We start from the raw sequence: 16,449 nt of genomic DNA, 5'->3' as shown, positions 1-16,449 counted from the left end.
TCTGTATAGTATAAAGTGCTATAAAGATGAAGGTGACTTAACTTTACGACTATAGCCCTATTCGGACGGGACTAGTTTTGCAAACGACGTTTGAGTAACAATTCTTATCAACCTACGTCTGAGATTTTATCTACGGATTCGGACGGGACTAACATCTCCGTGTTTATTACCGAGGTTACATGTGGGCATTTCAGAAGATCACGTGTTCAGAATGCGTGGATTGCGTATGGTCATATGAACTAAACATACATTTATCATCATGATTTAGTAGAACTGGGTTCTTATAATAAACCCACTGGAATAAAAAGTTTTAACTTATATAATTTACACATTATGTAATTAAGTGCAGAAATGAAAGTACTCTTACCTGAAACTGATATTACAGTAGCCAGTCTTAACAGTTTACGTGATTTGGCTCTTCTTGTTGATTTTTTTTTTTTATTATTTCTTCGCAGTGTACCAAACACATCTACATCCATTATCGGTGCGCAAAAAGCAGAAACCTGAATACCGGCGTGATAGCGAGAGATTGTACGGTAGTTCACGCTGACCAAAACACACAAGAAAAGCGTTTTGGAAAAAACATTTTCGGAAATCACAGACATACGCATTCGGAAGGGATTAGATTTCTCTGAGGACCGCCGAGTTTGACGAAAAACAGTAGGTAATTTGCTTTGGAATTTTTACAGAGGTCGTGTGAGAAAAAGACAGACATGGCAGATTCGGACGGGATTAAAATCTCAAAGTACGACAGTGAAACAGAAATTTCTCTAACGTCCCCCTGTGAAACTAGTCCCGTCCAAATAGGGCTTAAGTTCACCAAGGCTGCATTAATTTTATTGAAAACTGTGAAAACAGTAATATTGTGATATATTATTATAATTCAAAATAACTGTTTTCCATTTTAATATATTTTACAATAATAATTTTTCCAGCACATTTTCAGCATCATTACTTCAGAATTCAGTGTCACATGATCCTTCAGAAATGCTCAAGAAACATTTCTTATTATCCACGTTGAAAACAGCTGTTCAAAAGAACAGCATTTATTTAAAATTTTAATATTTTGTAACAAAAATGGTTTACTGTACTGTCAATCAATTTACTGCATCTCTACATAATAAAAGTAATAATTTCTTTAAAAAAACATTACTGGCCTTAAACTTTTGATCGGTATACAGAAAGTCAATATCCCAGAAAAAAAAAATATTTTACTGAGTGTCCAGTTACTGATAAAAAAAGGAAAGCACATAATCACATCTTCTGGGCCCCCCAAAAATATCTCACTAAAAACCCTGCGCAACCAATTTAGAAGCTCCTAAAAAAGGAGTGATGAGGGAATTATGTCGTTCTCACCACTGTGATTTACAGCCAGTCCAACTGCCAGATTAAAACCTTTTGTTGTGTGTTTCACATTTCAGTTTATTTCCATCATTTTATCTTTTTTTCCCTGGGTCAAAAATGGTCTTCTGTGGTGGCGGACAAACACAGTCATCCACAAACACAGTACAAAGTACCCTAGCCATGTGAACTGCGAGCCCAATACTGACAATAAATCCAAATAAATGCAGAAACAGTGTGTAATATTAACTTATCCTATTTATTCATGAAATAAAAAAAATAATCACTGTCAGGACAGATCATAAAAAAGTGCTTAAAACTATTTTATATTTAAAAATCTGTAAATTTATAATGTAAAAAGTCACTAGCTGATTGATTTGAAAAGTTAGTATAAAATGAACAAAGTAACACATTACATAGAAAAGTGGAAGGTCGATCAACTCCAAGACTGTATGACAGATCATTTGACATACAGTACGTTTGTTTTGTTCTGTCCATTGCTCATTGTTCAGATTGTTGGGTTCTGTCCATTGTCATGGTTATCACTGTCAATCGGATTAAACTGCGCATTTATTTAAATCTGGTTGTCAATCCGGAAACTTTGCAATGTGTGGTTAGCAGCATGAAAAATGTATTCTACATACAGAAAGCGAGCAAAAATGCTGCCATTATAATCACTGAAGCTATCAATTACAATGCGAGGTGCACAAAACTCCCGTTATAATTAGAAATGCACCGATTGCAATTTTCTTGGCCGATTCCGATTTCCGTTTTTTTGTTAGTGAGATCGGCCGATACCGATTTTTGCCGATTCCGATTTTCTTTCTAAGCACTATAATTGACAACATATACATACAAAAATCTACTTTTCTTCAATGCAAAGTTTTATTTTCATTAAAAAAAAACAAAAAACAAAAAAAAAAACAAGTAAAAGTCAGAAATAAAATATAAACAGCTCAAATAAATGCAACAGAATAAAGAGAGCTATGAAACTAAGTTTTTTTTGGGTTAACTGGGTTTCTATTCAGGTAAGAAATACTACAGAAATTAAAGTACTCAAATGTAAAATGACACATTCAGTGTTATTTTACATTGGTTACATTAATTTCTGTAGTCTTTATTGTAAATATCAATACAGATCAATTCTTACCATTAAAGTTATAAAACGTATTCAGTCAAGAGCTGAAATTTATTTTCTTTGCCTTTTGTTCTTTGATTAACATGACAGACAGCAGCAGGAATATTGGACTGCTGTCTCTTTAAGAGTTTATGAATGGTGTTTAACAGACCCGAAATGGGTTCACTTTCTTAGCTATTTAACGATTCAAAACTAACTGTGTTTATATGTATACTCGCCAAGATTGCCTGTGCCGCTGGTTTTGACTTTTGTATGTATTTGACAGTTTAAGCGCATTATGCTACTCGTTTTGGTACTTGTGAATCTGTTTGACTTCTATCTCTGTTTGAGACTGAGCGTGGCCTGTTCGATCACCAATCCGGGCCGATCATGAGGAAAATCGGCCGATTCCGATACCCAGGCCGATCAATCGGTGCATCTATAGTTATAATCAATTAAGCTGTCTACGCTGCGCAATGAATCTCTTACTGCCGTTGTGTTCATGCTTTGCTGGTTATAATGAAAGGATTTGCAAGCATGCAGAACAAACGTTGAACAAAAACTCTGCCATTCTGGGCAGTGTTGAGCGTTGAGTTTAACTTAAACACATCTGATTGCCAATAATTGTGTTCATGCTCGCAACAGATATGTCTGTGATTGGCTACAAAGCTCAACGCTGCAAAAACACATTGTAAATAGAAACCTTTGACACTCTTCACAGAGCGCAAACACAAAAACTTACAGGAGCGTTTTAAAGCAGACGGCTATCAGTGTGTACCAGTACTGCAGAACGGCACATCAAATGATAAAATAAATCTTTGGAGGGACAAAGATTCATTTTGGCGGCCTCCAAAATATTTTTAATGCAAGAAAAACCCTGACTAAAATTGTTGCAGCCAACTGAAGTGACAAATCATCTCCAGTGTTAATTTCCTGTCTGTACTGTGAAGTGAATGGAAATACTTGTACGTAGCCTACGCACAGCCCCAAAGGAAAAGCACAGACACTGGCTACTCACCCTGCTCGCGTCGTTTGATCTGCTGGATCTGGTCCACGGTGCTCTTTAAGATGTGGCATTTGTCCGGCTTCACGTTCAAGCTGGCAATGTCGCTCATGTTGGCCGATAGTAACTCAGCCAGTTCGTCAATGTAGCGGCATTCCAGCTCCCGCCGTCGCTTCTCCACACTACCATATATGCACACAAACATGAACAAAAAAGAGAATTGTACATTTTTTAGCACTCACTTGAAAGAATAAAGTCTAAAGCACTGTACTTTACAGTGTAAATGAAAACAATAAAATATTAAGTATACATAAATGGTTATCTGGGGTCAGTAGGATTTTTAAATAAATTAACACTTTAATTCAGCAAGGATGTGTTCAATTGATCAAAAGTTACTTACACTGTTACAAAAAATATAGGCTATATTTCAAAATATATGTAAATATACTAATTCTATACAATTAAAATGACTATTATTTTTATTCAAAACACAAAACTTAGAGAGAGCCTAACAATCAGCTCTCCCTTCCTTTGCTGGCACATGACCAATCAACTGCACTTGAAGGAAAAAATAAATAAAAATAATCATAAGAAAAAGCCAGCCTGCTGCTGATCTATGTTATGATGTTTTCAAGACAAAGCCTTGAAGTGGTAAAGTTTGGCACAGAGACTGAGTGGGCATTCTGCAAGGACTTGGGGTCTGAATAATTCATGATGCTCAGAGAGCACTATGATCACAAACAGCCCCTGAACCCCATCTTTAGCGGTCTCAGTCTTCTGCCACCTGATAGAGGCAGAGGATTCTGCAGTTAAAAGGAAGAATGCTGGGCGAGAGGAGACTATAGGTGCACTCAAGGACAAACTGTGGGTGGCCTGGAACCAGAGCGAGGCTAAAACACACACTTTTACACAGACGTATCATTGTAGAGCTAATAAGGGTCGGGCCACATACAGTCCTTGCACTAGAAGGCATTCCTTAAAGGCTTATGCTGCACATGGGTTATCAAGCTGAGAAGAGACACAGAAAGAGAGAGAGGCTGAATAGGAGAGTGAAAGACAGATGGTCAGGGGCTATGGTGAAGTAATGTTAGATATCAATGGAATGCAAGGGCTTCAGATCTGAGCCCATTTGCCACCCAGTCAAAAACAAGAGTGCTATAATTGCGTGCACTGTGTTAAAAGCAACTGAAAAGATTTCACAAAAATGCACAGATTCTAAAGAATCCGAATAAGGGATTGATAATAATAAGAAACGTTTCTCATGCACTAAATTAGCATATTGGAAGGATGTCTGAAGGATCATGTGACACTGATGACTGGAGTAATGATGCTGAAAATTCAGCTTTGCCATCACAGGAATAAGTTAAAATATATTAAAACAGTTGTTGTAAATTATAATATTTCACAATATTACTGTTTTGTTTTTGTTTTTTTACTGTATTTTTGAATAAATAAATGCAGCCTTGGTGAGCATACAAGACTTGTTTTCAAAAATATTTTAAAAAATCTTGCCGACCCCAAAATTGAGCGGTAGTGTATATGTAAATTTTAAATACATAAAGACCCCAATATACTTTAAGCAGAATTGAAAAACGAACTGGTGTGACAAAAAAAAAAAAAAAAAAAAAAATCAGGCCAAAACGAAGTTTGTTTTGTGTTAGTTTCGGCAGTTCGAAACGAACACAAAACTTCGAACACAAAACTTATTAGATGTGGAAATCTCTGGTTAATTTCTTCTGTTCAGTACAGAGGACCGAAATCCACGAGATTTCTGAGAAAGAGACAGTTTTATACTGTCATGTTTGTAAAGCTGCTTGCTTTTAAACAATATATATAAAGTGTTATATAAATAAACGTTACGTGACTTTACTGGAGTGCCAAATTGCAGAGCTTGTGCAAACATATCCACGTGGGTATGTTTAGATGCTTTATTAACTACTGTTTTCTCACCGCTGTCATTTTAGTTGTGTATTTATTTTGTTATTAAGAGGAAAGCAGTGTGGGCGGCTTCAGGATGTTCGCTAATAGTTTACCGCTGCTCACGTATACTTTTTTATCCCTAAGTGAAGAACAAAAAAGAACATTTTCCCATTATTCCCATAAATCAAAAGCAGTCTTTTCAAATGAGCTGATTCAGATTCCCCCCTACAATGACATCATCGTAAGGAGAAGCCCCACCCACAGCCGGTGACAATCTGCCCTATTAGCATAGACACAGCCCTGAGAAGCACAGAGTCCACCATTTCTGTATCCTCACTGTAGCAGCTAGTGTTCTACTATATCTGTGCGAAAGAGGCTTTACAAGTGTTCTTTTATTAAAGTGTTCTTGTATTAAGTGGAGTCTCCATAGTCCATAGACTCCCGCCATCCGAGTCACTGAGGACATTGTGGTTAAATTTCATTTTCGAACGAAATGCCCCAAAGAAAATTGCTAAAGTCTTATACGTTTGCGCTAATCTTTTTCCGCCAAACTGCTTCACAAACTAGGGTCTTTACAACGCTGGATTTTCAAAATGGTTGATTCTGAAAGATGGGTCAATACTTCAGATCCAGACAAAGTAAGTATCACACGTCATATGTTGTGAGTCCTTCCAAACTGCCTTTCTGAACGAGCTTGTTGGCACTCTGTATGGCTAATGTTGTTAAATCTACCATTGTCTCTGCATGTTCTCACGTGCTATCACGTGAGGGCAGCGTGAGGGCTGTGTGGTGCAGTTTGAGGTGTCTTGGCAAAGGGGGAGATTAAAAACTTTGTTTATCAGTTTGAAGTGTTTTAACAGGTAGCAGTCGTGTTAGGAAGATCCATTTAGATCTGCTCTGATGGATAGATCTGTTTAGATCCACTCTGATGGACAACAACAACAACAAAAAACTCCCTAAGTCTTCCTAGCTCATCCATCTAGATAGCAAAATTCTGTTTTTACTGTTATTTCTATTCTTTATGTTCTATTTTTATTATTCCTCTTTATGTTAAGCACTTTGAATTACCATTGTGTATGAAATGTGCTATACAAATAAAATTGCCTTTCCTTGCCTTGCCTATCAGAAGTATCATTTTCAGTTTGTGAGATTGTCCTGTATTGTTGTTGCCGGTATGGCAGAGCATGAGCTCTTGAAGCTCCGCCCTCTTCTTGAAAAGGGGGCCGGGAGCACCAGCTCATTTTCATTTAAATCAAAACAAAACTGTGCATTATTGCTCACCCCCCAAAAGTGGCAATTTTAACATGCTATAAAAATGATCTGTGGGGTATTTTGAGCTAATACTTCACATACACACTTCACATATTTTACATCTTGTAAAAAGGGACATAATTGCTCCCCTTTAATATATATCATATTTTCTATCAAATTTTAACTATATTAAAATAACATGTACTTTATTATATGTTTGTATAATTCATATATTTATTTATTGAGTGCTTAGTCATATGGGTAATGAATAAATAAGAATAAATAAACAAACAAACATGCCTGGTTCATAACAAATCAAAATAACATGAATCATCTGCTTAGTAGAAAATAAATGCTCATTTCAATAGATAAATCTTAAAAGAGACTAACAATCAGCTCTCCCATCCTCCAGCATGACCAATGGCTGCCGTACGTGTGCTAGGATGGAGGAAAGTGCTTATCTGTTTGAGGTTGTGCTGCTTCTGGGTGAGCGAGTGCATGTACATACGAATGACTTGCAAGTGTGAGCGCATGTTACCATGTGTGTGTGTGTGCGGGAGAAGACAGCAGAGAAAGTAGGTCAGCGGCTTGCCAAGGCTGTGCGCAGGCGCGCCACATACACAGGTCAGGGCGCTGTGTGGGGTTGCTGTAGAAACAGGCAGTTACATCAGCCCCACCAAGGCCCTATGGAGGAGTATCACTTAGCCAGAAAGACCAGTTCTCCTCCAACCAACCCTGAGACAAGGAAACCTTCAAAAAAAAACATGCTGGCCAGCTATGTTACACCTAAAAACAACCCAATGTTGGACCTATATCATGCATCGCTCATGACAGATAAGAAGCTGTTGTGTGCGAAGGGACTGGGGTTTAAATCCGTTCTGGGCAATGTCCTGATCACATTCACCATCCCACTGTCCTTTATGACATTGGCAAAAGCTTGACATAAAAATATATTTAAAATAAATTAAATGATTTTTTTTTTCATATTATTGTTTTATTTTTTAAATTTTTAAGTTTTTAGGTTGTTAACAAACACCAAAAAAACTTTTTTTTTTTTTTTTACACTTTAAATAAGCACAATTGTTAAAATAAAACCTTTTCTCCTATTCAACATTTGCTGCACTTCCTCTGACACACCTTGACGGCATTGTCAGCAGCCTACTTGTATGTCATTGTATAACAAATGCCATAATTGCTATGATCTTATAAAATACTGGTAATGTGAACTAAAGAAAGACTGAAAGATGATCTCATACTTCACCTGGGACCAGAGGTATCACATGGAGAGCCCTTCCTCTTCCGTGACTCTGGGGTGTTGGGGTCAAGGGCATTTTCCCCTGCAGCACTCATTTTGAGCATATGCACACCTGGAAAACAGGGTAGTAACATGTCAGCCGACAGAGTCAAGCCTGAAGGAACCAATCTATCAAATAAACACAAAGCAAGGCAATAACGTTAAATCATCCAGTGGAGTAAACAAGAGAAAAAGTTAGTAATGGTAGTCTTTATTTGATACCCATATGTTGTTGTATTTACCTGATTTGATAATATCATCTAGAACTACAAAATAATAATGGCACAAAAATGCCAAGCGCCACTTCGGACCAACAGGTTCTGGAAAAACAGCAAAAATTCAAGTCAGACCAGACTATGACGGGCAACATATCTCAACTGGATTGAGCGTAACAGTCAGATGACAGATGTCACTTCAGGCACAGTCTGAAGTGACAGCTCATTCCTGCTAGCAATACACAATCAATGGCTCCTTGCAGGGGAATCGTAAATCTGCTGTGAAAGGGCTTGCTAATTGAAAGCCTTCTTTGATCTGTGGTGCTGTCCACCAAGTGCAACGTTCTAAATCTTGCTGTGTGAACTGTTAGAAGGAACAGCTGAAATTCCCATTCACGAGAATGCTGCGCGCATATAACCACTATTATGTGAAAATGGGAAGAAATCACAGCCAAAGGTGGCAATTCTAAAAATGAAGACCTTAAATTGGGTTTTGGGCTTTTCTCCCACCATCTCATGGACTATTATCTGCTGTTACATTTCTGCTCTAATGTCTGTACTATGGTTACTCTATTGTTCAGCATAGCAGTACTGCTAATATTGTTGGCTTGTGTTTTCCCTCATTTTTCAATGTCGCTTTGGATAAAAATAAATACAACAAAGAAATAGCCCTTTTAGAACCATTGCAATTTGACCACTACTTTCATAAAAAAAAAAGACTTCTCATTACTATAATGAAAATGAAGCTTTCTAAAGACAAAAGACCTTTTCACACATACATTCTTTACTGGTAAATTACTAGAAAATTACTGTTGTGTGAACAGGACATTTTTAAAAAACCACCTGGCAATTTTCTGGTATAAGAAATTATATACTGAACATTACCAGTAAATTACCATTAAGATGCTATGTGTGAACAAAGCATAAGATTACCAATGTGAACATGTACAAGGGCAGGACGGGCTGTCTGCGTTGGGCCAATCATTGACAGCTATCACCCTGTAGCCCAAGGCTGGTTACCCACTGAAGCTAAGCAGGGTTGAGCCTGGTCAGTAACTGGATGGGAAACTTCCTGGGAAACCTAGGTTGCTGCTGGAAGAGGTGTTAGTGAGGCCAGTGGGTGGGGGGCTCACCTTGTGATCTGTGTGGGTCCTAACGCCCCAGTACAGTGAGGGGACACTATACTGTCAAAAAGCACCATCCTTCAGATGAGACGTTAAACCAAGGTCCTGACTCTCTGTGGTCATAAAAATATCCCAGGATGTCCTTCGAAAAAGCGTAGGGGTGTAACACCGGCATCCTGGCCAAATTTCCCCATTGGCCACTGTCCATCCTAATCATCTCCATATATATATACTGATTGCCTTCGTCACACCATCTCCACTCCTCCAATAAGCTGGTGTGTGGTGGGAGTTCTGGCGCAATATGGCTGCTGTCGCATCATCCAGGTGGATGCTGCACATTGGTGGTTTTTGAGGAGATTTTCCACTTCCATATGTAAAGCGCTTTGAGTACAGAGAAAAGCGCTACTGTATATAAATGTAACAAATTATTATTATTAAGATCAATCACTGAAACTGAAGATGCTTGCTTCCTCCAGCTGCTGCGCTGAATGTTACTAGGTGGAACTCCATGTTCAAGGCAGTGGAAAGACAAGGTTAGAGTTATCTGTACCGACTTAAAAGTTCCAGTGTAAGTTAGAATTATGTTATCATAATTGAACAATGTCTGGAATGGACTATCCATGCGTTTTCAAACTCTTTTTAGGGCACTAACTGTATCCCAACTTCCACTTATCGTTGGTCCATTTTAGTTACCAATTAAGTATTGTTGTTTTACATGTTTAATCCAGATGAACTTGCATTCCTCACAGAGTATGCTGCTGCCATGAGCCCAGTCACCCAGGCAACAAAGCAGAAAGCAGAAGCCCAGATGGGGTGGATACTTCCAATCAACCTGCTGACTATCAAACGTGACCAGGTCAAGTTGTCATTGAATTACTGCAAGCCTCTGGTGGATGCTTTACAGGTGGGAATAAAGAATCTTTTTGTTAACCTTGAGTTAATCGCAGCTGCGATTCTTCTTCCAAAATTTAAAACAACTTGAACAAAGGATGATGCCACAATCAAAACATGTATGAGACAACATGAGGATAGTGAAAATTAAGTTAACATTCTGACTTTGTAATGTTGGCAAATTCACAAATATTGATGCATGGATAGTACATGAAAGTTTTGGGTCATGACATGACAGTTGTATTAATCTGATCTGGGAAGGATCACATGGACTTGTTGAAATCCTTCCCTGCTGTGTGCAAGCTGTCTGTGAAGCAGAGCACACCTCTACCTGCCTCAGCGGTCTGTGAAAGGCTATTCAGCATCGCAGGACTTGTCTTCAGTCCAAATGCACTCAAATGCACTCAAAATGTCTGTTTTAGCATTTGAAACTTGATTATTATGATTATTTTTTAGATTTACTCTTTAAAAGTGTACCATTAACATTTTGCCAAAAAACTGAACACAAAGTTGATGGTGTTCTTTTTGCTCTAACTGTATAGTACAATATTAGTTATGCTATAAGGTTCTACTTACTAATAGTGATGCACTGATCATGGTTTTTCATGGCTAATCCACTTTTTTTATTCAAGCACATTTATGTTTTGTTTATTTGCTCTATAACAGGCCAAACTGTCCTTAAACAAAGAAAAATATCTGAAGCCATTTGAAATTAGAGGCAATCACTGAATTTAATAATGATCACAAACAAAGATGCTACACATATGTAGCATGAGCAGTTGTTTTTGATTTACATTAGATTATATAATTTCAAGATTTAAAGCAAATAACAGAATTAGAGGTTGACTGATTGATCGGCCGGCCAATATATCGGGCCGATTTTTTGCATTTTTTAATTAATCGGCATCCATAAAGGACCAGTTATACTTCATTTTCCGCGTTCCGCTGCATCTCGCGCACAGTTGAGCATGCGTGCCTTTCAAAGTATACTCCTTTGGCCGTGAGCGCGGAAAAACAGATTTAGTGGACTGCTGTTTTGAAGCTCTCAAGTCACTCACATATGCCCTGTTGTACTAGCGGATCGTCCTGCACACGGACGGGGTGCACGACCCTTTAACCAGCTGCAGTTTAGGCTACAGGTAGGCGCGGGTACCAAAACCTGGTAATGAGCCCAGCGGCTAAATTATTATACAAGCCTGCGTTGTATAGATAAACTGTGACGTGATCAATTCTTTTTCTGTGCATTACTGGAGAATTTATCTCCCTCTAAGGCTGCATGTGAGACGGAGCAACTCACACTCTGCAGCCATGCCTTGTTGACACAGCTTCAACTAACGATGGCAGGGGAAAACAGACCGCTTTGAAAGAGTAATTATGTTGTAGCCGAATTGATACTGACCATGTTTATCATAAGTGCAACAAGTCATTTGTATGTGAAAGTAGAAACATGTGCAATTCAGACGAAACTTCTTGCTAAAACGTGCATATTAACTTTCCTCATTAAATGTGTCTGTGGGTCCGATACATAGCCTCCACGACATCATTGCTTGTGACCAGTGGACTCTATGCAGTTATGAGCAGCAGGCTGTGTAAAATGGGTGAACTCTTAATTTTTGTTACCACTTAGATTATGGCTATTTGACTTACAGTATAGAAGCATGCTTCAGAATAGTTTTGAGAAGGTGCTTAAAAAGTTGAACTATGCATTATTATTACTATGAATTAGGCTACTACAAGGTTAATTTGACAGCCTAGATTTTTGATTACCTGTTTTGTGTATTTAATATTTAACGTATAAATTATTTTTAGTGCACTGATTGGAGAGGCTTGTGTCGTTTAATAAATTTTTAATTTGAGCAATTTTCTGTATAACTTCTTATTACTTAACTGTTAGATTTTATGAGATGAAGGGTGAAAAAAATTAAATTGGCAAAACATATCGACCAAAAACAATCGGCATCATATATTGGCAATCGGCTGCCCTGATTTCTAAATATTGGCCAGAGAAAAACCCATATCGGTCGACCTCTAAACAGAACGATTTGTGAAATTATGCCACATAAGACACCTGCACAACACAAAAACAGCAGACGGGCTGAATGAAAATTCACTCTCTACAGTAGGTGGCGCTTATGGAACAGCAGGTTCTTTGGGTACCGCTGTGCACAAAGCAGCGCTGCACTTATAAACAATACTTTATATGGAGGTAAGAGGAAACGAAAATGGCATCGAAACTTTTCTGAAGACAGTCACTTCCCTTCAGAGATGCATTCGTATAACCCCCCACCCCCAATTCAATATTTTTTTTTCTTCTAGTGAGCTTGCTATGCATGGTACAGTATTTTGTCTGCCACCTCTGCTCTTTGCGTCTGTTGCCAGCGTGTCCCATTTCTGGCCTGTGTTAACATCCTGTTTACAGACTTCGTAATATTTCCACAAAAAATTTAATTTTGGGAAATTATTGCATTGCAGTTTGTGTGGAAGTCTGGGATAAAGATCAGCCAAAATAAAACTAAAAACCGGTTGCTGATTGATTGTGTTTTTTCTGGTAAGACATCTGTACTTTTACTCAACTTTGGCTTTTAGGTACTTCATCCACCACTGGCAAATGCTCCCTAAAAGAATCAGGTGTCCTCAGCTGCAGAATGTAACCATAGAAACAGGACACATTCAAGCTTCACATAAAGGAATCCTAAAGCATATGCAGCATTTTGCGATAGTGACACATACAAGCATACATAACATTGCACTACATACCACTAAGGGTATTCAGAACCAACACATTGTTTACTTCTCTTCAAACCTTAATAACAAAAGACGACAGTTCCTGTAGCTACTAATATCGGATATACAACAATGTTAGGAAAGAAATCTTGTCATTCCAGCTCACATCGCACAACTGCAATACAGAAGATGAAAAGGCCTGGCTTTGGCTGAACCCAGGTGAACAGAAGCACTTAAATGGCAAGACCACAATTGTGACAGCACAGATCCCACCAGATAAACAATGTCAACTTGTGATGTTCAATCAAATAAATGCCCCAAGTTAAAGAAATGCAAGCTAAATAAGCATATTTAGATGATAGATAGATAGATAGATAGATAGATAGATAGATAGATAGATAGATAGATAGATAGATAGATAGATAGATAGATAGATAGATAGATAGATAGATAGATAGATAGATAGATAGATAGATAGATAGATAGATGGCTTAGCTCAAGACTCTCGATACCTCAATGAACCTACAACCCTTTTAGTTATCAGCTCAGATGTTTACCCACTAGGTTACACCACCCAATAATTTGGTGCCTCAACAGTATGATTTAAATTGCTCACCTCAAACAGCCAACTGAGACTGAACTCCAAAGTAATTCCTGCTCTATCAGTAATCTGAAGCTTTTTCAATCACTTCAGTTTGAAGAGGATCATTCGCCATATCTTATGTTCTTTTTCTCCACTCGGGGAGGCCGCCACCAAGACCAGCGCCTGGCTCCTCAGGCATAGTCCGCTTTGATCTGCAAGGCCTGAACAGGCTGCTATTGTGGGTCTGTTGAAAACCTCCAGCGGCCCCTAATCCCTGGCAGCTCCATTTCCAGCAAATTCACCTTAAACAGGCCCATTTAAAAAGAAAAAAAAAAAATACAAATAATAATAATAATAAATAAATTATCACAGAAATTAGCCTGGTTTTAAAATATAAACACTTTAACAGCCTTTTTAAGAAAAAGAGCCAGTAATTTTCTTGTATCACAAGCTTTTCAAAATGTCAGTCACTGCTGAAGGATCCACTGAAAATAACACCTATACTTAAAAGATTGACAATCTATAACATTATAAATCCCTAATTTACACATTTTAGAATTCTTTAAGAAGGTTGAGAGGACGTAAGGCCAGCTTCGAGTTTACTACCCCATATTTTGAGGCCCCTGAGATTTCACTTCATTGCTCTGGAGAATGTGAAACATGACCGTGCATGTGAACGTGCAAAATTGTTCAGAAATTAGGCTAGATCCTAAAGAAAATCCACCAGGACATAATGACTCCCGTGCATGTGCGGCCCTTACTGTAATTATCAACAGCTTGCCCCAATGTGCTCAGTGTTCAGCCTAAGTGCTGGGTAAAACAAAACCCACTGGTAATGAGGATACCTGTGCTTAGACTTGAGAATAACCAGGCGCACTACTCATGTTGCACAAGTTATCCACATCAGCTGAAGCTAACCTCAAAAGAAATGCATGTGTGACTTGTACAAAAATATTTGCAGAACCTTAGTCATAGCCCTTGAACACGGGACGCAGATATTTACCTTCAACTACCTGAAACATGTTTTGGATGGTTTACAGCACATTATAATCAATGCAGGTCTGTTCACATTAACATAATTTTACAGCTCTGCACTGTAGTTTTACATGTTTTACAACAAAAATATTTTGCATAAGGCGTGTTTGTCTTTTAACTAAGAAGTTAGTCTTTCTCTTACCGTCTGCTGCTTGCTGAAGCTAGATAAGAAATATCTGGCAACGTCCAATCAGATTTTAAATTCCCCCACCAAATGCAGTGGATATAATGCTTTAACTGCAAAGCTGTATGAAAGAACTTGACGAAACAGTCATAAATCTTGTCTATAGGTCAGCTTGATCCTGTTTATAAACTCTGAGTCATCAGTCTTTGGTTGAGAAAGTTTGCATGTAAGCTGATGCTTCTATCTTATATCTGCTAATAAGTTGTGGGGCTATTTAATGGAGCTATAATTACATCTCTGTGAAAGCAATGGATAAGAAAGAGCACACTGTATCTTTTTCTGCCAGGAGGCAAAAAAAAACAATTTTCAAGCAATATCATCATGTGACTCTAATGTCTAAATAAACTTTCTTTTCATTCATACGCATCCAACATCTTTGCATTTCCTGTTAGTAGAATCTAATGAGTATGATGAGACCTCATCATAAGTATGATGAGACCCATTATCACAAGACTTTACCCAGATACCTTGATAAACTTGAAGGTCTGTTGATTCAATACAAGCATATACGTACAAAACCCAAACACACTTATACACACACACCCCTCTCTCTCTCTTTACATCAAGGATGTGACTTTCCCCGGCACCAATTGGCTATCTGTGCTGACCTGGTTGTGGAGGTCCTCTGTGAGTATGAAAACTTAGGATGCTGTCCTTGGGGGAAACCCGCCGCCTGGCGCCCAGTCATCAGAAGTCTGAGTTTTGAGGTCTCACTGCTTATACTTTTTGTAAGCATACATGAATGCGTAAGGTAAATAATGCATGGGGTGCTTCAGGGCTCAGTGCTTAGCCCCTTCTTGAGCAATCATCGGACTCAATCATAAAGGCATAGAGCTTGTCCCCTGCAGATGCTATGCAAAATTACCCAGTTCCAGCCTGACAACACCATTATCACATCTTGCATTTATGAGTGAATTTCAGACATCTCAGCCTTGATGAAGAACCAACAACACTAAAATAAGCAATAAACCTGGGGTTAGTGTTTGATGATGACCAGTTAAACTTCATGACTAGTCCTGCAGATGTTTTACAACATCAGAAAACAGACTCCAAGTGTCTAGGTATGCTGCAAAGCTCTTAGTCTTTAGTTTACTCCAATGCAATGGTTCTCAACCTCTTTGACTCCAAGGCCCTCCACTGATCAAAGCAATATTAAGAGGTCCCTTCTCTCTTTTATTTACAGCAATTAGAAGTGTTAAAAAATAGGTAACACTTTACAATAAGGTCTCATTTGTTAACATTAGTTAACGCAATAACATGAACTTACAGCATTTCTTAACCTTTGTTAATGTAAGTTAATAAAAATGTTCATGTTGGTTCACAGTGCATTAATTAATATTAACAGATACAACTTTTGATCTTAATAAAGTATTAGTAAAGGGTTGGTAAATTAACATTTACTAAGATTAATAAATGCTTTAGAATTAGTGTTCACTATTAGTTAAGTAAGCAATAAGGTACGAGAGGCTGTGCTGTATCATGAATAAGTCACGGCTGAAGGACGTTGTTAGGCACGACAAAGCGGAGTAGCAAAATAGCATGTTTACAACAACAACAACAACAAAGAAAATCATTAACAAAGACTTTTATATTGAAAAGACTGAATTGTTGTGAACACTGAACAAGACCTAACTGACAAATGCTTTGACCAGCACTGTCAGTCACAGGAAAACACATTAAAAGTTAAAAGGACAAGATAATACATGGACATTTAAACAGATTTTTTTATTATGAACATAGGACTGACCTGAAGGAAAATGCTAAATC

General features: G+C 38.0%; 1 protein-coding gene across 9 annotated transcripts in view; it reads right to left on the bottom strand.

The window, feature by feature from the left end:
* Nucleotides 1–16,449, bottom strand: part of ncoa1 (nuclear receptor coactivator 1) — a 61,984-nt gene that overhangs the window by 26,440 nt on the left and 19,095 nt on the right. For 7 of the 9 annotated variants that reach the window (XR_010894963.1, XM_067384163.1, XM_067384159.1 and 4 more), the window contains 2 exons: nt 7,894–7,999; nt 3,477–3,643 (listed from right to left, as the gene is read on the bottom strand). Coding sequence is in view for 8 of the 9 variants with exons in the window: in XM_067384159.1 (XP_067240260.1) it covers nt 3,477–3,643; nt 7,894–7,999 (273 nt within the window). In the remaining variant the exon portion in view is untranslated. Of the gene's footprint in view, nt 1–3,476; nt 3,644–7,888; nt 8,000–13,496; nt 13,766–16,449 lie in introns of all 9 variants that reach the window. The other 2 variants (XM_067384164.1, XM_067384167.1) reach the window with 2 other exon arrangements.

Source organism: Chanodichthys erythropterus, chromosome 4, assembly GCF_024489055.1.
Source record: "Chanodichthys erythropterus isolate Z2021 chromosome 4, ASM2448905v1, whole genome shotgun sequence".
Taxonomy (NCBI): Eukaryota; Metazoa; Chordata; class Actinopteri; order Cypriniformes; family Xenocyprididae; genus Chanodichthys; species Chanodichthys erythropterus.
This window is presented reverse-complemented; position numbering and strand designations above follow the sequence as displayed.